Source organism: Heloderma suspectum, chromosome 1 (assembly GCF_057233095.1).
Source record: "Heloderma suspectum isolate Gila_16-S chromosome 1, 16-S_ref, whole genome shotgun sequence".
Taxonomy (NCBI): domain Eukaryota; kingdom Metazoa; phylum Chordata; class Lepidosauria; order Squamata; family Helodermatidae; genus Heloderma; species Heloderma suspectum.
Genome location: NC_139458.1, coordinates 49,882,115 through 49,908,923, shown reverse-complemented (window position 1 = coordinate 49,908,923; position 26,809 = coordinate 49,882,115). Strand labels below are relative to the sequence as shown.

The window sequence follows — 26,809 nt, the reverse complement described above, 5'->3', positions numbered from 1 at the left end:
ACATCTCCTGACATGAATGGCCAAACCAGACTGTCCTTAAGTAGTGAGGTTGTTGCCCCCTTTTGTGTTACCTACCTCCCCGCTAACCAGTCCAACATACTCCACCACAGTTGTAACATATCACTTCAGTTTTATGGGAAAAACTGGACTGTAGAAACCGATTTTTCTACAGAAGGTGTGGCCGATGTAGTTAGTGGTTGAGCAACTGTTTCTCATAATCTCTTTTATCCCTTTATACAAAATGACACCATTTCCACTTTGAGGCTGCCAGCAAGAGTTTGGTGGTTATGTGGGCACACAGCAATACTTGCACTCCCATCTTTGAGCGTTCTATGGCAATGTGCCCCAGGGCTTGTTGTGCCAGGTATGCAATTGTCACAGATCTTCCCCAGGGCCGCCAATGCAACGCGGTTGGGCTGGGTTTAGTCATGGCCTCATACCGACATATGGAGTTGCAAAGCATTATGCCGACATCTGTGCGCTATCTGAATCCCTCACTCAGTTCATGAATGTAGCTCTAGACTGCCTCCTAGCCTTGCAAGGAGGTGTGTGTGCTTTAATTCGAAATGAGTGTTGTACTCGAATAACAGATAACCAACCTGACATCTTGCACCGCCTTAATCATATAAACAAGATCTCTAGGGATATTTCATACGTAGGTAAAGATACCTTTGGAGATTGGCTGAGTTCCTGGCATCCCTCTACTGCTTGGGTAAGGAAACTAGTTATTGCAGTCATTATTACTCTCGTGTTAGTAATTGCCATCCCTTGCTTTGTGCAATGTTATATAAACCTTGTTTCTCTATTATATAAGCGCTGTCAACTTCCTACAGGCCAGTATGCAGCTGGGCCTGTAAGAGAGTCTCCCCCTATTGAAACGTCCAGCTATCCAACCCATCGCCTTAAACTTAAAGAATTCTATTCATGATCCAAGAATGTACAAAGAGTACTATTTGGATCAAAGGGAAGGTTGTGGAAGGAATCCTTTAACCCCACCCATAATGTGTTGTGTATACCCTAGAATGGCAATGCGGATCTGCATAAGACGGCCAACAGATTCTTGCGTTTGTGTTAAATCTTTGTTCGCCAGATTACAGCCTGCCGGCAGTTTGCCCTGAGAATTGCTTGGGAGTATGGATTCCTCCCCGGGGAAATGTTGATAAGCACTGTACTCCGTATCAGTAGCTGGCAAACGTCCACCCTGTCCAGGGAGGGAACGTTCAGCTCTGTTCCAGATAAACATTCTGCTTGTGTTCATATTATCTCCTTGACATGTTCCCCCTCCCTTTACATACATCGCATGTACATTATAAGGACCTTATTAGCTATGCAGGGTGTGTAACATAATATTCATGAGTTCTTTAAGCACGCGCAGTTATACATGTCCTAACTCTGGGTGTTTTATCAAATTTTCTAATGTGGTTTCTACTTTGCTTAGCTAACCACACTTCTAACTTCATTTTAAGTTTCTTACCACAAAGTACCTTAGACACGTTTCCACATCCTGTCTCAGCTCAGTTACTGCTCAAAAGCATTTGCGACCTATTTAATGCAAAAGCAACATGTAACTCTTTCCTACAGGGGTACAATGTCTAGCAAATGTTCTTTATATACATCTGCTGATGTGATGAAGCAAATATATTTAAATATATATTTAAAATATATATATTTTATATATTTAAAAATATATTTAAGCACGGTACTCCGTATCAGTAGCTGGCAAACGTCCACCCTGTCCAGGGAGGGAACGTTCAGCTCTGTTCCAGATAACAGTGTGTGCGTATGCCTTCAAGTAATGTGTCTAGTAGAGCATAGCTAGAGTTCTTCCCTATATGTGACGTATCTCGCTGTATAAAAGCCTGCCCCACTGAGCATTCAGGTCTCTCTGCCCCTTTGCTGACAGAGTGCCTGCGAACCTCGTAATAAATACGTGTCTGATCCAGAAGCTTACCCGTGTCTAGTTGATTTATTGGACCATCAGCTAGCCAACGAACCCAGGGGCCCTTTGCCCCTCTTACCACACTAGGTGGTGCTATGGTATAGTGGAATTACACAAATAAACTAGAGTTTCATGCCATCATTCACAAGAATACCAGACTTTCCTTGTTAGACACCCACCCCCCCCTCCCTGGGTATAATGGTTGCAAAGAACAGGAGAGGCCCTGGAGGATGACAACGTTGTGTAAAGTACCTGCAAACTACTGTGAGTGAGGAATCACCAGCGCACAATAAATGCCTTGTGTAGAAAGGCTCCCAGTCTTTAGAGTGCCATAGGACTCTTTGTTGTTATTGCTGAAACAGACTATATCACCATTACACCTCTGGAAATTCTCTCCTTTAAGATACTCAAACTTTATAGTTTGATCCTGTGTTTATTTAGAGTGTACTGAACTAAGTGAGGATTTACTGTTAAATATATGTGCTAGGATTGCAGCCGTGCAGCTCAATCTTATGCATCTTTACTTGAAAGTAAGGCCTGCTGAGCTCAATGGGACTTACCTTCTGGTAAGCAGGTTTAGATGAGGCCTCAAACACTCTCCTGGCATCATGAGGAAAGGAGGGGAGTCAATGATGTGACTGGATAACTAGTTCTGAAACATACATCCCACAGGATTTTGGATTTATCACCATTATTCCCTGAGCAGGAGTCTGGCAGTGCCCAGCGCCTCAAGGTGGTCACACATGCAAAAGTGGGACCTTCCATATGTGTCGTTGTTGACAAGGCTTTTGCAGAAAGGGCTATTGTAAGGATGCTGTTCGTGACCAAAGTGTGCTTTTTTCCATTTGCAAGTGGTTCGTAAGTGAAATCTAGATGGCATTTGTGACTGGGAAAAACAATCTGGTTCTAGGATGCGTTTGCTCTCTTAAAGCTGCAATCCTATACTAATTTACTTGGAAGTAAGCCCCATCAGTCAATCCTAAAGGAAATCAACCCTGAGTGCTCATTGGAAGGACAGATACTGAAGCTGAAGCTCAAATATTTTGGCCACCTAATGCGAAGAGAAAACTCTCTGGAAAAGACCCTGATGCTGGGAAAGACTGAAGGCAAAAGGAGAAGGGGATGGCAGAGGATGAGATGGCTAGATAGCATCACCGATGCAATGAATATGAACTTGAGCACACTCCGGGAGAGAGCACAGGACAGGAAGGCCTGGCGTGCTATGGTCCATGGGGTCACGAAGATTCGGACACGACTGAACGACTGAACAACAACAAGCATGCAAAGATCCTGCAAGATGCATCTTATGATCTTATCTATCTAGCACATTTCTATCCTGCCTATTTTCCAAGGAGCTCAAGGAAGTGTACATGGTTCTCTCCACACTTCCATTTTATTTTCACAACAGCCCTGTGAGGCAGATTACTATGAGAGAAAATTTCTGGCCCAACATTAATGAAGGGATTTGAACCCAGATCAAGCAAGAGGCACAGACTCCTGATCAAAGGTTTAGGGGAAGGACTATAACTCAGTGGCACAGCACATGATTTCTACACAGAAGGTCCCAAGTTCAAGCCCTGAGATCTCCAGCTAAAAAAGGATTAGATAGCAGGTGATGGGAAAGACCTGAACCTGAGATCCCAGAGAACCACTGTCAGAGTAGATAATTCTGGGCTAGACAGACAGTCTGACCTGGGATAAGGCTGCTTCCTGTGATCTTAAGGTCACTTTTGGGTGGTATGTTTGTGTTGGAACTCACACATTTACCCTCAACTCTTTGCTTCTGGTCAAAAGGACAGTTCCATGAAACATACATGTTTGCATACTGTTACGTTACGTTACATGTCTGTTTATACGAAGTCTTTGGTTATGGTTATGTATTCCTGTTAGATCTCTGTGTTTTATAGTGAGTATTTTTGTGGTGAGAGGCAGCTGAGTGACAGGAAGAATGGTGGATTTGAATATGTGTAATGATTGCCTCAGTGACTGAAGGGGGGTGGAATGTATGTTATATAAACTGTGTGTTTTGTTTGAGTCAGATAGAGACTGGAATATAATTTGATAGGGAAATAGGATTTTAGGACTGAGAACTGAGAGAGAGGGAAGTCTGTGGTGATTTGTGAGGTGATTGATTGGGAGTGTGATCTGGAGTATTGTGTATGAAAGAACATACATTAATAGAACCATCAAGAGTTATTTACTATTCAACAACTTATTTGCTGTAGTTAATTAAGTTTATTTGTTTAACCAAATCTTACACCATCCGCTCTTGGCTATGTTAGGGGAAAGTAATAAATGAAACAATACAGGGGAAAATATAAACAGGTGTGTCCTCACAGCTTGAAGATAAAGGGTTGGACCTGAGCCTTAAAGGTCCTGGTGGCAGCGTGATTGTGTGTGGAGAAGGCGTTTCCTGCTTGGGTGAGAAAGGCCTTAGAGAAGGGGAATTCTCACAGGGAAGAGGCAAGAATGCCACACGTGTGTGTGCCAAGAGAAGCCAGTACAGGAAAAGGGACCATCTGGTATCACAACTGTTTTGTGGCTCATCTTCTACACAAGATCACCTCTATCCGTATCTCAGACACTGAAGAGCCTAGCTTCATTCCATTCCAGTTCATTCAATTGCCTAGCAGCTTCAGGAGGCAATTTCCGGTGGGAAACAGTACAGTGGGAAGATGTAACCTCACCATCCCAATTTAGATCAGGCTCCCCACAGCTGATACTGCTTTTAAAAAAGAAGAGGAGAATCCCAATCACTGGATTAAGAGACATCGCTGCTGTCGTCGTCTAATTTATCCTTAGGTTTTGTCCTGAATAGAATTCAAGAGTAATCCATTCTGGTAACATTTTCTAAGTGCTCAAAGCATTTCAGACGTTTTCTTATAATTATCTGAAATTGTAAACCAGTATTTTTTGTTTTGTTTTAGAAAACAAAAGACCAGTGATAGCAGAGCAGTTCATATTATTGTTATGGCCAGTCATTCTTGGACATACCTTCTTTTTGTTAGGGAGACAAATTGCTCAACATGCTTTCTCAGTGGGAGAGAAACAGAAATCTCTCTGGAGTGACACATCTAGGATGAAATAAGCTAGATCTCTGTATTAAAAGAACAACAGAAACAGTTTTGAGAAAGAGGTACAAAGAAAAGGAAGCAGAGAGAGAAATTTGAGCTCTAGAAGGCAAAAAGGCATCTCAAAGTGCTGGGTGCCTCTCTTTGGAGATGTGATGTGGGGCAATAGGTTTGCTGTTTGTAGGAAAGCTATGCTGGTATTTGAAAAATGACAAAAAGCTCAGGTTTTTTTTCCACCTGGCCCCAGTATGTGTTTGTGAATTCCTTCAGACCTAGCTAAACCCACTATACACAGAATACAGCTTCATTGAGCACATCTTACTCTCGCCTTCTACTTGACCAGGTCATCCATATAATTGGGGATTAGGATGAGAAAATTCCTGAGAGAGACCTTCTCCTAAAGATATTTTGCATGCATAATACTTAAGCGATTATGTCTCATTGGAACATGGCAGAAAGAAAGGCTCCAGCTGGCCACAGTGCACTGGCTAAAATTTACCAACTGCTTTGATGATAGAGGGGCCCATAATTGAAATGTGGAATGCTGAACTGTGATCTTAATAACTATGTTCAAGATGGTGTATTTTATTTCTTTGTATCCCTCTTTATTTCTCCCTGGTCTCACTAGAATTCAGACTATCCCTTGCCTTTGTTCAGCAAACTCTTACTTATTATATAATAAACAGGACACAAAGGGTTGGATCCAGCTTCTTTTCTGCTGGCAACAGCATTCCCTGAGTGGAGTTCCCCTCAGAACTCTCCTGCCCCCAGAAAGTGGGGGAGGCGATATTCATCCCTCCCTCCCTTCCTTTCTCTGCAGCCTGCAGTGCCGCCTCCCCCACTGTTTCAGAGGATTGGGGGATTTGGAGTGGCATGGGGGAGGGAAGAATCAGTGAAGGTCACCAGCTTCTTCATTTGGCCAGCGGGATTCCTTCATTGGATCAGAAGCCTCTTGTGGATGGAAGGAGCCCTTCCATCCATGGGTGGCAAATTCTAGATCCAGTGCATTGTCTATGCAATTTAAAAATACTAAACTGAGATGCACTAGCTAATTCTGGATCTTGACACCACAGTGTTTGCAAAACCTATTTTTTTCCTGTAAAGGACAGAATTGGATGCTTCTAGGATAGATCCTAACGGACTCAGAGTATGTTTACTGCAGCTTCTGAAAAAGCAGAGGAAGGGTACTGAAAAATTCTCCATCTGACATGGCCAATGCACCAAAGGATTCGTTTTATTATATACACATGAGAGCCTTTAACAACAAGCTGCATTCAACTAAAAGAAAAGCAGTCACATAAGGGCTGCAGCCCTATGTATACTTACCAAAAACAAAGCCCTATTGCATACAGTGGACTTACTTCTGGGTAAACATGCATAAGGCTGCAGATTGTTCACAGACAAGGCTGCATTTCTTGCATCCACCTCACTTGTGCAGTTGAAAGTGTTTACAGGCACACAATTTTGGTTTTGAAGCTTACACAAAATGGGGGAATTGGGACTAGTCAAACCACAAAAGTATGGAGATACAATTGTGCTGGCTGAAAGCTAAATTTTTCATGTAGAGACCCCTACAGGATTTATGTTGTGATGTAGGTAATATTTAATCATAATAGTGGGAGAGAATGGGGGCCCTTTACTGACCCTATTTTAAAAAGTTGTTAATTTTCCATGGACGTCCAAAGATGCTTAATGTTCCATAGAGTGCACTGTAGAATTACGGGCACTGGCTGTAATCCAGCAAACGTTAAGCATGCCTAAATTCCACTGAAATTAATGGGACAGACAATCCTATGATTGTGAACTAAAGTCCTCCTGAGGTCAATGGGACTTCTCAAGTAAACACGGATAGCCCTGTATCCTTAAACATTTAACGCTGTACTTTCGTTCCCTTGGTTTCAATGAGTCTTGGCTATGCCTAATTTTTGCTGGATCATGCTACCAGATGGCCACACTGTAGCTTAACTTGACAACTCCAAGGGAATTATATAAATTAATTCAGAATGGCCACACTGTAGCTTAACTTGACAACTCCAAGGGAATTATATAAATTAATTCAGAATAACTTGGACTGTGTAAAAACTGACAATTGAAAGACAGAGCAGGCAGAAAGCATAAGTCCCTACTCCCATCCCAGAATAAGGGCTTTCATATATTTTACTCCATAAATATACTCCACAGAGATCTTTTTATTTTCCCAGCATTTTAGCACTCTAGTCTTTTAGCTGTGCTGTTTTAATTCTGTATTTTAAATGAGTCTGTGTCTATACCTCTGCATTGCTGCTAGGTTTTATTCTGGTTGTACTTTTATACTGTAGCTTTCAGCTTTCATTTTTTATATTATTTTATGCTGTACTTTGTGGTTTTCATTTTTGTGAACTGCCCAGAGAGCTTTCGTTATTGGGCAGTATAGAAATGAAATAAATAAATGAAATAAATAAGTACTAGCAATATTGATGGCATCACAATCTTTCTCCATGAATTCAGGTTTGAGTTTTTACATTGGTTTGTGGTCATGAAACAGCCCGTAGTAGAGGTGGCACCTCGACTCTGATCGGGCTTGTCCTCAAGGGGGCGCTCCATCTGTGGTCACATGCCAGTCACACTGATAATTCTGCATTAGCCTTGGATCAGCTCCTTGGGGCAGCTGGAGGATTTAAATGCATCTGGGATCTCACTATCGAGTTTGGAAATTATTTTGTAAATTGGTTTTTTCCAGGAAGGGTCCAAGTCCTTCCCTGCCCTAACAGCACTAAAAAATTCCTGAAGGGTCAGACTGGCAACATCCAGGAAACCATCGGGAACCTACAGAGATAGAGAACAAGATGGTTAGGGATACGAAACATGCCATTCATCAATTTGGTATCTGTGTAGGTGGACTGATCTCAATCTGGCAAAGCTAATGTCCTGGAGCACCTGATAGAAACTACCTCTGTTCCCTGGGATATCAGTATCCTGGCAAAGATTAGGATCTGAAGGATTTGCTCCTCTGAAAGTTACTTCCCTAACTAGGCTGTACCGAATTCACTGAATCTCTGCCAGAAAAAAAGAGTCTTAGGCCCAGTGCTTCATCGGGGCTCTTCTTCACACACCAACTTTATACAACACCTGGAGAGGCTACGTATCACTAGCCAGTGAGGAGTGTACTGGTCCTCACTGAGAGATGCATGAGTTTCCAGGGAGTCAGAGCATAGAGGAAAGGCTACTGGTTAGTTGGCAGTTCTTGGACGTGGCTCCTCTCAGCCTACAACCAATTACAAACTAGGGGCAGGACCTGATGATACATTTGCAGAGCATCTTGCCCTTAGCTCCAGACACTTTGTGGTTTAAATACTGAGCCTTCACCACGATAGCCTGGGAGGGCTAACTCTTTCCTTATCACTGAGGGACGCATAGGGGCTGCTTGGAGCTTTCCTATCAGTTGCTGTAAAGGAGCCCCACAGCCAAACCTATAACAGACTCTGAACATTCTTCTTCATGGTCTCTCTGCATCACACATATGAGCCCTGTGCCTGCATGAAGGCTCAATTCGGGAAACTTCTATAGCTGAGGAATTTTGGCGGGAACCCTCCCCCCAATCCAGTGCGCAAGTCCCTAGCAGGTTCCTGCTTATTCCCTCAGTTCTCTTTCGACCGCCATCGTTGTAGCCTCATCTGGGAACTTCTCCTGCATTCAGTTCACTTGAAAGCAATTCTATTAATAATAGCTGAGGCTTTATTCCTTCTTTCTCTACTTCCTAATACTTCTGTCTCATCCTTTGCGTTATTTTATTTCATTCATTGTTTTTGCAATCCCACGATCGCCCTTGCAGGCGTATGGCCCTCAAGGTGCCATTTAGGAAGTGTAGCCATCGTAGGAGCAAGCCACTGCCATCTGACAGGCACTCCTTGTGTCTTTTCTGTCTTGGTGAGGGACACACTGAGGCTCCTCTTCATTGCCAGGCGTTCTCAAAATACGCCAGGAAAAATTGTGCCAATTGGCTGAAAGCTGCAGTTTGGAAGAAAGTGCTTGAGGCAGTTGCAGACCCACCGATGGCTCAAGTGCCTAACCCTCCTGTGTGGGGGATACTCCTGCCTTGCCACTGCCTGTACAAGTGTCAGGGGTTGCTTCCCCCCAGCATCCCCCATAAATATCTCCGAGTGCGATTAAGCCCCCTGCCTGGGGAAGGCACTAACAATTTAACTGGCCAAAAAGCTGATTCGAAAGGCCAAAACAGGCAATTCAATCTTCTTTGGAGAAGAAGAAGGAGAAGAAGGAGAAGAAGAAGAAGAAGAAGAAGAAGAAGAAGAAGAAGAAGAAGAAGAAGGTGTTAAAGAGGCTAACAGGCTCCCCTCGGGATTGAACCAGGTTGCACTCCGCACCTTGGAATCGACCCAGGTCTCTGACACTGACAGTTGTCACTGACACTCCCGCGAGGCCTCAGGATCAACCAGCATCCCCAATACTGAAAGTGATATCTGCTCCTCCACCAGTGTTTTTCTCACTATCTCATTAGCACTATCAGCAATGAGATTGGACCCAATCCCGATTATGTTGACATCAGAAGGTGAGATCTGGGACTTCTCCCCTCCTGAATCACCTGCTCCACCACCTCATCTTCATCATTTCCCGAGGGAGCATGGTTTCTAGGATAGATACACAAGTTCACTGGACTCCTTTTTGGTCGCCACCATCAGGCAGAATCAGCCCCTTGGGTTTTATGAGTGACCATGGGAGCAGTCCAGATCCTCAGTCTCAGAGTGGGGCAGACACCATGACTGGGATTTCCCATACAGAAGGCCAAGAGATTGGGATGATTGGAGGGATGATCCTTACCATCGGCACCAATATTTCATCCAGCAGGGACCTTCAGACAGAGCACCTCCTCAGTACCAAACCCTGCCATCAGCTATGGTTTCAAGACCTCCCGAATCTAGGAGATGTTTGTCGCCCCTCTGCCAGTCACCAGAGAACTACAGAGCCCATTGGCTCCTCAGATGTCTCTGCGCCGTCCGCCATCCAGGCAGCACATACCACTACTGGTCTTGGCCACGCTACCTTCTCCCGCTCAGACACCGCAGCATCCACGGGACCAAGCTACTGAACAGACCACTCTACCACTGCCTATGGAAAGGTCACCAGGCACGGAAGGCTACGAGTCTGATTCCATATCACTCTCATCACAACATCCCTCCCTGTCATCTCTAGATGCAGCAGTCAGGTCTGAGGATGCAATTTCACCCTCGGAAAACCCAGCTCCACATGGTTTCTTTGGTGTCTATTCTCCCTCTCCTCTCTTGAGGGGATTGGTTCACCTCTGTTAACCTCAAGGATGCTTACTTTCACATCACCTCAGAGGAGTCGTACCAACCTTACCTCCACTTTGCCATCGGACCTGATGCCTACCAGTTCCTGGTACTCCGCTTTGGTCTAGCCACTGCTCCGAGAGTATTCACCAAGTGCATGGTGGTGGTCTGTTCCCATCTTTGAATGCATGGGGTCAAGGTGTACCTATACATCAATGATTGGTTATTGGTGGCGTTGACACAGAACCATCTTCTTTGGTCAACAGAGGTGAACTGCACTCTCCTTCAGCACCTGGGACTTTGCCTAAGTCCCGAGAAATTTCATCTACAGCCTACCCAAAGTATTCAGGTTTGTGTGGCATTACTGGACTCTTGCTTGGCCAGGCCTTTCTTCCACAAGATCGAATGGAGGTGCTGACTTTGCTGGCAACAGAACTAAGCCTTCGCAGATCCACTTTGGCGTTCAAGATCCAGCACCTACTGGTCTGAAGGCTGCAACGACATCTGTCATTGGTTCCTCCTGCTTGAATATGAGGCCTCTCCAGAACTGACTCATATCCAGTTTCGATGCTGAGCAGGACGCACACTAGACCAGGCTGCAGCTTCCACAGAATATCAGAAACACCTTACAGTCATGGACACTGTCAGCCAAACTTTTATGGGCTATACCCTTCCTTCAACCCTCTCCATCCCGAGTAGTAACTATGGATGCGTCACTCTTGGGAAAATTGGGATGGGAAGCTCATTGCTCGGGCCTCACAGTCCATGGACAATGGTCGGCTGCGGAGGTGAAACAACACATCTGCCTCCTGGAGCTCAAGGCAGTAGACAAATCCCTTCAGGTGTTCGAGCTAGACCTGGTGGGCAGACTGGTACAAGTCACATTGGACAACACTAAGGTGGCTGCGTACTTGAACAAACAAGGGGGTACGAGATCGCTTCCACTCCTCGCCCTGACATTCATGATCTTTCAACAGCGTTCACCTTGTATGATCAGATTGGTCACAATACATGCTGCCAGAGTGGACAGTGTCTTGGCAGCCCAACTCAGTCAGACCAAGCTAACCTCCCACGAATAGAAGTTGGACAGATTGGTCCTGAGGGCGCTTTTTCACCACTGGGGCACAATGGATATGGATCTTTTTGCCATGCAGCACAATACCGTTTGCCAAGCCTTTTGCAGCAGGACAGGCCACAGGGCAGGTTTGTTGGGAGTCACTTTCATTTTCACATTGACAGGAGTTTGTTGGGAGTCACTTTCATTCTCACATTGTACTACGTTTTCTCTCCATTCCCATTGATTACCAAGACCCTGGCAAAGATTGGAATAGACGGAACCGAATGCATACTCGTAAACCCATGGTGGCCTTGTAAGCCTTGGTTTGCCCCACTGCTCAGGATGGTCAATATTGTCACCTCCCATTCTATCTATCCCTCCTCACCAGGGAGAACAGCTGAATCCAGCACTCCAAACTAGCAACCCACTGCTTGACAGCATGGAAGATTGGGTGACAGAGACTGAAACGGTCCTGGCATCAATACAGAGAATGTGGGATGCTGCTTGTAAGCCCTCTACATTGTACTCTTACGTGAGAATCATAGAATTATAGAATCATAGAATAGTAGGGTCGGAAGGGTCCTATAAGACCATCGAGTCCAACCCTCTGCTCAATACAGGAATCCAAATAAAAGCATCTCTGACAAGTGGCTGTCCAGCCTCTCCTTGAATGCCTCCAGTGTGGGAGAGCCCACCACCTCCCTAGGTAATTGGTTCCATTGTCGTATTGCTCTAAAAGTCAGGAAGTTTTCCCTGATATTCAGCTGGAATCCGGCTTCTTGTAACTTGAGCCCATTATTCCGTGTCCTGCACTCTGGGATGATCGAGAAGACATCCTGGCCTTCCTTTCTGTGACAACCTTCCAAGTATTTGAAGAGTACTGTCATATCTCCCCTCAGTCTGCTCTTCTCAAGGCTAAACATGCCCTTTCAATCTCTCCTCATAGGGCTTTGTTTCCAGTCCCTTGATCATCTTCGTTGCCCTCCTCTGAACCCTCTCTAGTTTGTTTGCATCCTTCTTAAAGCATGTTGCCCAGAACTGGACACAATACTCCAGATGAGGCCTAACTACTGCTGAGTAGAGGGGAGCTAGTACTTCACATCATTTGGACTTCTATTAATGCAGTCCAAAATAGCATTTGCCTTTTTTCCAGCCATATCACATTGTTGGCTCATATTTAGCTTGCCATCTACAACAATTCCAAGAACCTTCTTGCTTGTAGTATTGTTGACCCACGTGTCCCCCATTTTGTAACACTGCATTTGGTTTCTTTTTCCTAGGTGCAGAACATGCCATTTATCCCGATTCAATGTCATTCTGTTGTTTTCTGCCCAGCGCTCCAGCCTATCAAAATCACTTTGATTTTTTTTCTGTCTTCCAGGGTATTAGCTATCCCACCCAATTTTGTGTCATCCGCAAATTTGATAAGCATTCCCTACACCTCCTCCTCCAAGTCATTAATAAATATGTTGAAGAGCACTGGGTCCAGGACTGAGCCCTGCAGTACCCCGCTCGTTACCTCTCCCCAGTTCAAGAAGATCCCATTGATAAGCACTTTTTGAGTCCAATTCTGTAGCCAACTGTGGATCCACATGAGAGTTGTTTCATCTAGCTCACTCTTAGCTAGTTTGCTGATCAGGATGTCGTGGGGCACTTTGTCGACAGCTTTGCTGAAGTCATGGTATATTATGTCCACAGCATTCCCACAGTCCATGGAAAGCAGAAAGCAGAAAATGGACTACTTTTTCCACCTTTGCTTGTGCTCAAGGGTTTCACCCGATCCAATGCTCTCTCTGCATCATGTTCTCCAGTTTTTTCTCTCCCTCTTTGAGAAAGGACTCAAATCATCATCTCTAAAAGTTTGTCTGCTGTCTCTGCCTTTCACTCTCCTGTTGAAGGATTATGAGTTTCCTCGCATCTGATAGCAAAGAGATTTCTGAAGGGGATCAGAAATCTGGCACAACCTGTTCACTCCATGATACATAGTTGCAGCCTGTTGGTAGTGTTAAAGGCATTCTCGTCCAAGCCCTTTGAGCCACTGGCGATTACAGATTTGCGCCTCCTTTCCTGGGAAGTGGCATTTTTTATTGCTGTTACTTCTGCACATCGTGCCAGTGAACTCTGTGTGCTCAGAGCAGACCAGCCTTAACTCAATTTTCACTGAGACAAGGTGGTCCTCAGACCTGACCCCTCTTTCTTGCCTAAAGTCATGTCAGATTTTCATTTAAACCAAGACATTATTCTGCCTGCTTTCTTTGCTTCCCCATCTACACCTTTGGAGTCAACCTTGCACATGCTCGATGTGCCGAGCTTTGGCTTTCTACAAGTCGAGGACCAAGCAATTCCGACGTTCGTCTCACCTCTTTGTCTGCTACGATGGCAAGCACAAGGGCCAGACTCTCTCAACTCAGTGCTTTGCTTCCTGGGTTGTCAGGACAATCAAGCTGTCATATGAGTTGACTGGGCTCAAACTGTCTGTCCCAGTCCAAGCTCACTCTACTCGTGCGGTAGTGACGTTGGTCGTATTCGACAGGGGGGTTGCCATCACTCAACTGTGCTGCACTGCAACTTGGTCTACACTGTCTACCGTTTTTAGACATTACAGATCAGATGTTCGGGCTAGAGCTGACTGTGTTTTTGGTCCTGCCGTCCTTTCTTCTGTGTTATAATAGGACACTGACCCACCACCTTGTAAGTTAGCTTGCTACTTGCCCATATGTGTGATGCACAGAGGCCATGAAGAAGAAAGACAGGTTGCTTCCTGTAACTGTAGTTCTTTGAGTGGTCATCTGTGCATTCACATAACCCACCCACCGTCCCCTCTTCGGTGTCATACTCAATCTTGGCTACCGAAGGTATTTCTTCTTGGTTCCAAGGCTGCAATGTCAGTCTCAAGGAACTGAGGGAATAAGCAGGAACCTGCTACGGACATGTACACTGGACGGTGAGGAAGGGTTCCCGCCAAACTTCCTCAGCTATAGAAGTTTCCCAAATCGAGGCTCTGTGCAGGCACAGAGCCCATATGTGTGAATGCACAGATGACCACTCAAAGAACTATGGTTACAGGTAGCAATCTGGCTTTCTCTTTTATGATTTCCAGAAGGGCAGCTGTATTATTCTGTTGCAGCAAAAATAACAGAGAGTTTTGTGGCATCTTAAAGACTAACATATTTATTACAGCTTAGGCTTTTGTGGACTAGAGTCCACTTTATCAGATGCATGAAGGGTTATCATTGGGTGGCAGATAAATAGCGATGTAGAGGACAACATTATACATTTATTTATTTACTTAAATCATTTGTATACTGCCTAATTAACAATGTCCCCTGGGCAGCTAACAATCAAATTAAAAACCATAAAAACAATCAACAGGAGTTCTAAAAATCAAGGGGAATAACAACCAACCACAATACAAAACTAAATAAAAATAAAACCAGCAAGAGCAAAACCTTAAAGCAGAAATTTAAAAAATAACAGCACATTTCTATGCCTGCTTACACAGAAATAAGTTCCACTATATTGAATGGGGTTTACTCCCAGGTAAGTGGGCATAGGATTACAGCCCTCAGATCTTAAAATTATCTTTAAATGCCTGGGAGAATAAAAAGGTCTTCACTTGGTGCAAAAAATGATAATATGGGTGCCAGGCAAGCCTCTCTGAGGAGGGCATTCCACACTCAGCACCACCAAAGAGGCCATGCTGGTTGGGAATGATGGGAGTTACAGTCCAACATATCTGCAGGGTACCAGATTGGAGAAGGCTGGTTTAAGGTGTAGCTGTGGAACAGCTCCCTTACTTACTTATGTTCACAATATATTTCCATACTGCAAAAGATTACTGTGGTACCCTGATTTGAATACCCACCCCCCATGGTATTCCCCTGACATGGTGCGGGGGGTTTGGACTTGATGGCCTAAATGGCTCCTTCCAACTCTGTGATTCTATTAATATGTTATGGTGCCTTTTCGATGGTGTTCTCTTGAACTCTACAGTTCTGAAAAAACAAGACACACCCATATATCCCCGGGAGCTGTCCATTTCTAGAATAAAGGTAATTTTCTTAGACTAAGGTACATCAGTTAAAATAAGGAATACTTGCTAAGTGTAGGCTCTCACCTCAAAATCATTCCCTTTATTGTAGTGCACATTAAGGATCCGGAAGAGTTCAGAGTCCCTAGTGACAATGAGGTTACTGGGATCTGTGACTCCTTCCAAGAGGGCTTGCCTGGCAAACTTTTCCATCTGGATGTAATAAAATTCACGGAAGTTGCTAAACCACTTGATGAGCTGGGAGGTGATACAGCGGGTGAACTGTGAAAAAAGCATGTTACATCACGTTATGGTTAAAGTCTCTACTGTTTTCACTGGATTATACATCCTATCTCTTCTGTATATGTACACTTCCTCTGAAACCGAGCTGCTGTATCCCCCTACATGAGATTTACTGCATGGCCACAGACCTGTTAGAAGGCCGCTTGGGTTTTGAGAACATCTGAAGAGGCCCTTCTCTCTGTTCCACCAACATTAAAAGTACATTTGGAAAAGACAAGCAAGGGCTTTCTCAGTGGCTGCACCCAGGCTCAGGAACTTTCTCCCTAAGGCCCATCTATCCTCTTTTCTGATATCCTTTTGCTGAAAGACTCCCTAGTTCTGAGCTCTCCAGTGTGGCACCTGTGGGCACCAATGTTTCCGTGGACCCCTCTCTTAGCACCTGCCAGGTCCCTGCCCCTCCTGAATTCTATTTACGTTTTTAAAAAATAAAAAACTGGGAAGCTGGCATGCTTCAAAACAAGTGCTGTCCTCCAGTGCTACCTTTATTTTGGTTCAAAATAATGATTTTGTGTTTTGGAGCTCACAGCCCACCTCTGCCCTGTACTGGATTCTTGTAGAAGTTACTTTTCTTTTTGTCTTACCAGTTTAGTTTCTGACAAATGAATGTTTTGTGACAGGCCATACCCACCACCGCAGCCATTTTATGAATGGGCAATCTCCTCACCATGGCAGCCATTTTGTAAGAGTTTTTGTAAGAATTGAGCTGTGTTTTGTATGTTTGGGGAAACGTCCCAATTAGTATGAATTACATCTTCCCCTGCCCACATCACTTTCTCTGTCCTTGACCCCACCCTGTGCTCTTAACCCAGCCCATTGCTGGAATGTGCTCTCCTCCTTCCCAAATTGGAATTCAGCCTGTGCACCAAAAAAGCTTTGACACCCTTGCTTTAATTAGTCAGTCCTTGTTCCCTGCAAATTTGCAGGGGGGATTTAATTACTGGTATCATGTTTGCAACCAGAGCAATTGCTCTTTTATTTTATTGCAAAATTGCACTCTAAAAGAATAAAAACAATACTATGCAATAGCTATGGCTGCAGAGAAGAAACAAGTAATTAGAATCCCTCCCTCCTATGGGGAATGCGACCTGATTGGTTAAGGGCCAATTTGGGAAAATGACTGCTATGCAAGTGAACAGGAAGTAACTGATTACAGAGGCAAAAGTCACTTTAAAGGAAAGGGCCGATGGGAGAAAGCTACCAATTAAAAGGCCAGTTGCAGTGAGAAGCATCCACTTTGCTAAACAGGACTTACTTTCAAGAAAATCTATCGTAGTCACACTTTAGTTCTAAAGCATGATTAACTTAGTGTGGATCCAACCCAGTGCCTGCACAGCAACCAGGGTCTCCATCCATTCTGAACAAACATGAAAAGTTTCCAGAGGGGTGGTCATGTTAGTCTGTTGCAGCAAAAAGCCTTGTAGCACCTTAAAGACTAACACATTTATTATGGCATCAGTGCATCTGATGAAGTATGCTCTGATCCATGAACATTTATGCCATTATAAATTTGTCAAACAGGTGCCACAAAACATGAAAAGGTTGCTGCTCTACAAATTGTCACTAGGGATCGCTAATGCTCCATAACTCATCTTTTTAAGAGATCTGGTGCTTACCTCCCTCATGCAAGAAATCAGGGAGCTTTCACTTCCAGACAATTATTTAGTTCAATTATTACTTGAATCTCTGCAATCTTCTCCCACATTCCATCTTAAAACTGTGACTAAATGCCGACTCTATGGCTTTAGTATCAGCCAGCTGATTCCCCCACACACTTTTTTTTTTTTTTGCTTTATCATCTAGCCCAGCTGTGGACATAAAGTGGATCTCCAGATATTTTGGACTTCAACTCCCAGCATTTCTGACCATTGAAGATGCTGGCAGGAGCTTCTGGGAGTTGAAGTCCAAAACAACTAGAGATCTACCTTCTGCTCACCCCTGATCTAGACCAGCCTTCCCCAACCTAGTGGCCTCCAGATGGCCATGGTGGCTGGGAATGATGGGAGTTGCAGTCCAGGAGGACCCCAGGCTGGGGAAAACTAGGCTTGCCTGCTGAAGAGTTCTGGAGAATGTGAAAGTTTGCATGCCAGTTTGTGACCTTGGGGATGGCTTCATAAAGGTATTACCATAATATTGACTTTGGAATTTATCTTATGGCCAGCACAGCTACCTTTCTTTTCTATTTAATTCATACCCGACACTCACAACCCAAACAGAGATTGTGCTGGTCCTTGCCAGTCCAATTGATTATTTTAATTTTAATAATTTATATCTCAGCCTTTTCTTTCAAAGATGGACCAAAAGCAGCTCATAAAACATATAAACACATCTGATCCAAATGATAGTCTGGGGACTAACATGACGGCCATAGGTGGTACAGTTTAAAATGGCAGTTCTTTCGTACACCCTGACACACATACATGCTAGTTGGTACTTTTTTCTTGCGGTACCTTTCCTCATCTTCCAGTTTATTTCAACAGTGCATAGCCTGTTATAGGAGAAGCTAACATTTGCACAGGCCCTTACATTAACTTTGGGATACATGAAGCTGAATAGTTTTACCTGGACATCTAGGAAATAGGCTTTCAGCAGAGAAGAGGTTGGGTAGCGAGAGAAGAAGAACATCAGCTTAGCCTTTTTCAGATGGCCTGGGGTCAAAGCTTCCTGGATGTAATCTAGAGTCAAGGAAAAAATTGCTTCCTTTTCCTACTTGCCATAGCCAACTTCAGCTGGGTTAGAGCAATGTGTTAAACCTGAATGTGTTGAACTTGCCTGCTGGGCTTCCTTTCTTTTGTTATGCAGCAGTGCTGCCAGGGAAGGACTTTGGGGTGGATGTCCAAGGCCCCACTCAGCAGAATGAGCAGCAGGGGCCCAAACTCAGCAGGGCTGACTCACCACATTTTGAAGTACGTGAACTAATACACATTAAAGAGTTGGGGACACAGTAAGATAGCCTACCCCAACTGGGCACCCTCCAGATGTATTGGACTACAAACCCCATCACCCCAGCCAGCATGACTATTGGTTGTGCTGGCTGGGGATGATGGGATTGTAGCCAGGTTGGGGAAGGCTGCCGTAAGACCATTAAATCCAGAATCTATTGTTGCCTAACTGCACCACTAACTGTTGATATGATGCCCTGATCTGATGCAAGGAAACCTAGCAATAGGAGGCTTGCACCTGATTTTGTGCTCCAGCCAGTAAGTGAAATTATCTTGCATTTCTGTTGCTTTGATTCCAAGCAGAGTTCAAACTGCGAAGGGAAAATTACAGGGAGATCAAGCTCTAGGTTTAAGGGCTGCCAACTCCTGATGCAAAGGTAGGCGCGGTTTCTCCACTCATTTTGCAGCAGCAATCTGGGCCCCATCTACACCGGGCTTTTACTCCAGGGTGGGTGCGAGTCGAGGTCCCTCATGATAGTGATGCAGTCGCGACTTCGCAGCCATCAGTGGTTTTCTCCTGGAAAATGCGGAGTTCCAAGGAGTTGTTTTGCTGCGATGTTTTTTGTTTGCTAAGGGTTTCCTCGCATTTGTGAGGCATCTGTCCCTTCCCCAAACCGACTTCGCATTTTACAGTGGGCGTGTTGTAGGCGTGCATAGTGCCTGCGTCACTCTGTGACACGCCTTTACTTCCCCAACCCTTCGCAGCTGCACAGTTACAGAGGCACAGAGGGATGTTTTCATCTATTTAATCACACTTTTGCACATTTTTGCAGCTCTGTACCTTTGCAACGGTTGCTTTTGGACTTGGTACCCAAGGGCCAGGCAGGGGAGTGTATTGGGGGAGGACTGAGATCGCTCCGGCTACCATTTCAGAGCGATGGCTAGGCACGTAGCGCTGACACTTGTGAGCACGAACCATCGCGAGAGTCTTGGGCTGGGGAACTGACAAACTGATGGTGTGGAAATGAAGGAGCACAAAACACCCACTTTTTACCTAAAAAGGGACAGAAAGATACAGCAGAGTCCCTCAAATACAAAACAGCCACTGAAGTGTCGCACCCCTGCACTCATGGGACTGCACAGCTGCACATTTCAGTATAATGGCCAAAAAAAAGGGCACAGCCGGTCTGTAAGGGAAGTGTGCAGTACATCGTGAGTGTATCGCAGGGCATGCTGACTCGAAGCCACAGTGCTGCGCAGTTCCGATGGGGTGGGGGGTCAAAGCGGTACCATATAGCTGGGGCCCTAGCCTCCTTGCCTATCAACTGCTGTATGTAGGACTCAACTTGTCACATCAGCAGGCATGGGAGAAAGCTGAGCAGTCAAGCTGCAGCAGTGTTATTGAGCACAGGCTATATTGCACCTATTTGTCTTCTCAATGAAGCAGGTCAGGAATTGGCAACCCTACCCAAGCAAGTGACACAATTCACTTCTACCATTTGCATTTGTTTTCTTGAAAACCGTTCTTGTTCTACAAGCAGATTTAGAGTGAGTTAAGGGTGCCAGATCCAGATCCTAAAAGGACTGCATTTGAGGAAGAATTTGGTGGCCAGGCGTGACTTTTCCCATCATAGTATTGCAGCGATGAGAGAAGTTGCCCCTGGCAGAATTTCCCCTTCTGCATAGCTGTTAAAAGTGCTGCAGCTCTCTCAGGGTCTGGATATGACACACCTTGGCATAGTAATGCATCCTGTCCTCTCCGGCTCTCTGCTTGTCATAGTCTAAAGTTGGGATGATATGGGTTAATTTGACAGGCATGTTTAAGAAGAGGCTTGAGCTAGATGACTTTCAGGACCTTTTTACCCCTACTGTTTCAAGATAAACGGTCCTTTACTTCTTATCCAGACCTATGAAGAAACATTAAATTTTATCCAGAACATGAAGGAGCAGAGCATATGTACCCTCCTTATTAACTATAGTGAAGGAAATATATGGATACAGAAAGTCCAGATGCATTCCTTGCTCTTCAAATATGCTAGTTCAAGGTGGAACTGTTACACTGAAATAGCTGTAACAAAAATCCAGATGGCCACTGTAGTTAGATAAAAGCTGCTTTGGGAAGGGGTGATCTGGAGTGGGGAAGAGGTGCTTAATCCTTTCCCACCTGCTTTCTTTCCACTGTAGTGTCCTCACCCCCACTTTCTCCCTGCAAGGCTCAATAGATGACTGCATGGTTAAAGTCATGTCTGGAATCCTGTAAGGGGAAAGGCAGTTTTGGGGAAGTTGCAGTGGAAAAAAGCAAAAGGGGAAATGAGCTAAGCACCCTCTCCACCCCTCCACACTTCTCCATGGCAAATCGCATCCTCTCAAAGCAGCCTTTTGTAACAAAAGCAGACACTGAGGTTTTACTACGTTTGTATGCGACATTTCACTCTGAAGCAACATTTCATTTAGGCCACATAGGGGCAACTTGCCATGGGCCCCCGTGGTGCCTGAACTGCCAGATGTCCCCCCACCCTCAATTCTCCCCTGGCTCTACTGCCGTCACCACAATTGTGCTGAGGGAGAGGGCATGTGAGGATGATTCAGCCTTTCCCCCAGTGCAATTGGGCTCCCAACAGCGCCAAACAGGCACAAATGTATATTTTATCTTACCAGAATATATCAGAATGCAACTTCAAATTGTCACCTGAGCCTCTACATGATGAGGATATAGGAGGGCTCATAAAGGATATATGCATCGAGGGGAAGTACACCCCATCCATCATAGCACGCATTTCAGCAAACTCTGCATTTGAAGCCGGAAGAGAGGTCAAAGTTTCAATTTCAGATGATTTATAGGATGTTGGATAGCGTTGTTTCATTACAGATGACTTCAGTTTGATTGGTTGCCATGGCACATCTACGGACTCTGGAGAAGAGACCATTCTTGGGGAGGGGCTGCTCCAATGTCTGTTTTGACCACAAAGTAACATTTGGCTAAAAATACCACTTCCTTGAACTTCAGAAGAGGTCATGATCAAGGGACAATTCACAGGTGGTACTTGGCAAGGTTTTCTCTCCATTTTTGACTGGATGGGGTAAGTACGAAAGCCTGGAGGCTTTTCTGTGATTAGTGACATGGAGCCTTTATGAGGAAGAATCTTAGGAAGCCATTGACTGGATGCATTTTCTTCGGCACCTATAAATTCTCTCCCAGTAGGGGACATGTTCATCTGGGGGCCATTGGGCAACTGAGATTGGAGGCCTGTTGATTTAGATGAGACCCTTTTCAAAACAGAGTCCACGGCCTGTGTCACCACCTGGATTAGCTCATGTTTTAATATCTCTGAAAGAGATCTTTCTTCTGAAGCTGAAATACCTGAATCCATCATTCCCGCTTCTTTCTCCAACAATTCGGGCCCTCTCATCTTAGGGATGCGTCTCCGCAAATTATCTTTCTGTTGGTCACTTATGACAGCTTGATTGCTGTTGTCCAAACTTTGTCCAAACTTCTCCTTCAGCAAGTCCATCATTTTCTCCATACTTCCTTGGCTTCGACTGGAATCATTGAGCTCAGAAGATGGAAGGAACCTCTCTCGAAGCTGCTTCACTTGGTGCTGCAAAACATGGAGCTGTTTTTTCAGCTGGAGGCATTCTTCTGCTGGGACGCTGCTTCTGCCAGGTCTTGCCAGAGAAGTCTCATGCAGACTTTGCTGCTGAGGAGGTTTCTGCTTTCTCTTATTCTCCCTATAGTCTTCCTTTATTTTCTCAGCATGGCATTGATCATCTTCCCCTAGGGTACCAGGCACTATAGGGTTTGGCACGATGCTCATTCCCCGGATAATATTTTCTACCCTGGCCCTCTTAGCTTGTAGGTGTTCACTATTACTGGAGTTACTCAAGCTGAACACAGGCAACTGATTCATGGAGGAGGCTTCCCTGGAAGTTGTGCCATTCCCACTACTTTGGAACACCAGTTCAGTTTTCTGTGGCGAAGGGAGAAGAAAGCTTGGATCCAGCTCACAGTTAGCTTCTGGCTGGCTAAGGAGATGTGATATTACGGATGCATAGTAAGAAGCAGGAGAAAAGAAATGGTCTCTTTCAACACAAGGCTCTCCTTTCTGACCATCCGCATGCCCAGAATTAGGACCATAAATATATTCGTCAGAGACAGTGCTCCCCTTCATATCTTTTTCTTCTTCGAGACCAAGAGTTGGTATCCAACAAAATAGCACAAATTGCTTAGGTAATAAGATTGCAGTATGGGCACAACTTGTGATTTTGAGACCAAGGGTGAGTTGTGTATGTTAGTTTGGTTTTTTACACTTTTTTGTTGTTTTACACTTTTGACTGGCCAGAAATCTGCAGCATCAAGAAAAGATAAAATACATTATCCAGCAGGTAAAAAACAACATAATTTGTTGTTCTATGGCTCTCTTCACACCTGGCATTTTATTCCACTACAAACCATTCCTTTGGATTCCTGACCCTTTCCGGGATTTAGACTGACCCTGTCAACAGGCATCTCTCATAGCGTGTCCCTCCACACTATATCTTTTCATGGCTGGGCCGAACAGTCAGGACAGAAGGGGGCTGCTGGCTCCATACCCCCTCCCGTCCCCTGATCATTGGTTCCTGTAACATGATTGATGGCTCTACCCCATCCCTCTACTCCTCCACAGCAGGAGGGAAGTTGGAAGTGATCTGGATAGCAGGCTATGGGAGCTGATCCCCTCCTTCCTCCGAGAGAGAGAGAGAGAGAGAGAGAGAGAGAGAGAGTCTTCTCAGTGGCTTACCCCGAGGTTGCTGGCGCTGCTAGTCCTTCTCTGCTAAATATGTCAGTGTGTGATGGAATTAAACGCAGTATATTGCTTGCACTACTGAGTTTGAAGGGCATACCGATTTCCAGGTTCCCAACTACAGAAATAAGAAATCCATAAACAGACTTGTATACAGTCAATGCACCAAGCCATCCCTAGCAGCCCCCCCCCCCCAAGGTGACTGCTTCACAGGGGACACTTCCTTCATTAGACCTGGCTTGCTTCCCCGCCCCACGCTGTTGTTGCTCTTCCCCCCTATTCTGGCTTCCCAACGACCCTGCAGAGTGGGCTAGGAGAAGAGATAGTGGCTGGCTAGGTGGGAGGGAGTACTATGGAAAACCACCTCAGCATTACTGCCTTATCTAAAACAACTGCACACCCAAAAAGGAAACTATTAAAAATGACCATTCCAAGCTCTGCATGATGAATTTATTCAGGGGAGAAGAAAAGACATCTTTAATACCCATTGAAATCCTAACTGTCAAGCCTTTCTCCTGAGTGGCTGATAAGGGAGATTTCCCCATCCCCTGGGAGGAAAAAAGCCCATCAAACTGATGAGCAAAAGGGAGAGGAAGCAGTCAGTGAAGTCAATGGGAGGGGGAAGTTCCAAGTAAATGCACTGAAGGGGATGCACTCCTATGCATGCCTACTCAGAAGCAAGCCACACAGATTTCAATGGCACTTACTCCCAGGAAAGGAAAGCCTTACAGCCAATGAGATTACTCAGAAGTAAGCACTGCTGTGTTCAAGGGGATCGCGGAGCCCCATAGTGGAATGGGAAAGAGGCAGAAGCCGGTCAGTGACCTGCCCCCTCTTCCCACCAATTTGTTGTCATGACAATGTTATTCAACACCACCCAGCAACACCCCCAGCGGGACACAAAGCGGGACATAGCGTCGGGGAAATAAACAAAAGGGAGGAAATGGCGATACTTGCAAGCACAGAAAATGCCGAGTTTTCCCCGTTCTAAAGTAACACGGAAATAGGGAGTGGAAGTTGTGACAGAGCAGCAGGAGAGCAGCAGCATCATCTAAAGCTCCAGTGAAAACCAGTGATTAAAGAAGAACGATCCTGCTAAAAAAAACTCAGGTGTGAAGAGAGCCTATATTGGGGTGCATAACTTCTTCAACTTTGAGGACTGCATGTGGTGCTGGCTTGGGAGCCGAGGATCACATGTTCATACGCTTACGCATACACACATGCATACACAGTTGTATGCACATACATAGATATACACACGCATGCTTGTGCACTCACAGATCCAAGTAATCCTGATATAGATTGCTTTTTTCTTGCTGATAGTAATGGCAGAGCCCCTTGGGGAGAGAGTGAAGAGTATAGGTGGTTGGGAAATTGGTGTGGGGTCATTTGCTAGGCGCTGGGGAATGTTTTGGAACAAGCCGGGCCTGTACAAGAAGGACACTCCACTTGAACCAAAATGGAACCAGACTGCTAGCACTAAACTTAAAAAGGGTGGCAGAGCAGCTTTTAAACTAAACCCTGGGGAAAGCCGACAGGAGCTGGGTAGCATCTGGTTTAGGTTAAATCATCCCAAAGGGATGAAGAAGAACATGTTTTTGATTGCCCAAATGTAGAAGGGGAAGAAATAGGCCAGGAGTACATGGTAGAACATAATAGCCAATCAAAGGGGCTAATGTCTCATAGCAAAAGATGCACACACCAGAGGCATCTGGGGAGGGATATTAGGTGTTATTATGCAAATGCTAGAAGCTTCCAAGCCAAAATGGGAGAGTTGGAGTGCTTGATTTTAAAGGAAAACCTGGATATAGTGAGCATTACAGAAACCTGGTGGAATGGAGAGAACCAGTGGGATATGGTCATCTCTGGATATAAGCTCTACAGGAAGGACAGGGAAGGGTGTACTGTGGGAGGTGTTGCCCTGTATGTCAAAGAGGGCATAGTGTCAAGCGGACTAGAACACCTAAAAAGGGTAGACTGTTCCACAGAAGCACTGTGGGTGACAATATTAGGCTCCAAAACTAATTTAGTACTAGGAACATGCTATCGTCCCCCAGAACAGAATGCTCAGAGTGACCTTGAGATGGAAAACGAAATCAGGGAGGCCTCCAAACAAGGAAGTGCTGTAATAATGGGCGACTTCAATTGCCCCCACACTGATTGGGTAGATGCATGTTCCAGCCACAACAAAGAGGTTAAATTTCTCAATGCCCTAAACAATTGTGCCCTAGAACAGTTGCTCATGGAACCAACCAGAGGGGAGGTGACCTTGGATTTAATCCTAAGTGGTGTCGCCCAGGACCTAGTAGGAGATTTTATTCATTCATTCATTCATTCATTTCTATACCGCCCAATAGCCAAAGCTCTCTGGGCAGTTCACAAAAAAAGAGAGATGTAAATGTTGTTGAACCAATTGGAAACAGTGATCACAGTGCTATCAGATTTAATATATATATTTAAGTGGAAAATTGCCCAGGAAGTCCAACACAGTCACATTTGACTTCAAAAGGGGAAACTTCTCTAAAATGAGGGAACTGGTGAAAAGGAAGTTAAAAGGGGCAGTCAAGGGGATTAAATCCCTTCAAAATGCTTGGAGATTACTCAAAACCACAATAATAGAAGCCCAGCTAAAATGTATACCACAGGTTAGGAAAGGTAGCACCAAGTCCAAGAGATCGCCGGCATGGTTAATGAGCAGTGTTAAGGGAGCTATTAGACAAAAAAGAGAACTTCCTTCAGAAAATGGAAGTCTTGCCCAAGTGAGGCAAACAAAAGGCAGCACAAGCTTGCACAAAGGCAATGTAAGCAGACAATAAGAGATGCAAAAAAGCATTTTGAAGAGCATATCACTAACAACATCAAGGCCAACAATAAAAAATTCTTTAAATATATCAGAAGCAGAAAACCAGCTAGGGAGACATTGGACCATTGGATGACAATGGAGTTAAAGGAGTACTGAAGGAGGACAAGGAGATTGCAGAGAAGCTGAATGAATTTTTATTTATTTATTTTCTTTCTTTTCATTTCTATACTGCCCAATAACCACAGCTCTCTGGGCGGTTCACAAAAATTAAAACCAAACAGCACACAATAAAACAATATAAAATATATAGAACATTAAAACCACAATATAATAATACAACCACAATAAAACCTAGCAGCAGTGCAGGAGTTTAAAATACAGATTTAAAACAGCAAAGCTAAAAGTTTAGAAAGCTAAAATGCCTGGGAAAATAAAAAGGTCTTCACCTGGCGCCGAAAGGAATACAATGTAGTTGCCAGGCGAACCTCACTAGGGAGCTCATTCCAGAGCCAGGGTGCCACAGCAGAAAAAGCCCTCCTCCTAGTAGCCACCCGCCTTACTTCCTTTGGCAGGGGCTCACGGAAAAGGGCAGCTGACAATGATCTTAAGGTCCGGGCAGGCACATATGGGAGGAGGCGATCCTTCAGAAAACCTGGCCCCA

The 26,809-nt window shown here is 44.8% G+C and overlaps 1 protein-coding gene across 1 annotated transcript; it reads right to left on the bottom strand.

Annotated features, from left to right (window-relative positions):
- Positions 1-7,465: 7,465 nt before the first annotated feature.
- Positions 7,466-22,844, bottom strand: PROX2 (prospero homeobox 2). The gene is made up of 4 exons (XM_084845198.1): positions 21,254-22,844; positions 18,245-18,357; positions 15,470-15,664; positions 7,466-7,815 (listed from the first exon to the last, which is right to left on the bottom strand). The coding sequence occupies exons 1-4, from the start codon at positions 22,731-22,733 to the stop codon at positions 7,630-7,632; spliced, it is 1,974 nt and encodes a 657-aa protein (XP_084701324.1). The 5' UTR covers positions 22,734-22,844; the 3' UTR covers positions 7,466-7,629.
- Between the last annotated feature and the right edge of the window lie 3,965 nt (positions 22,845-26,809).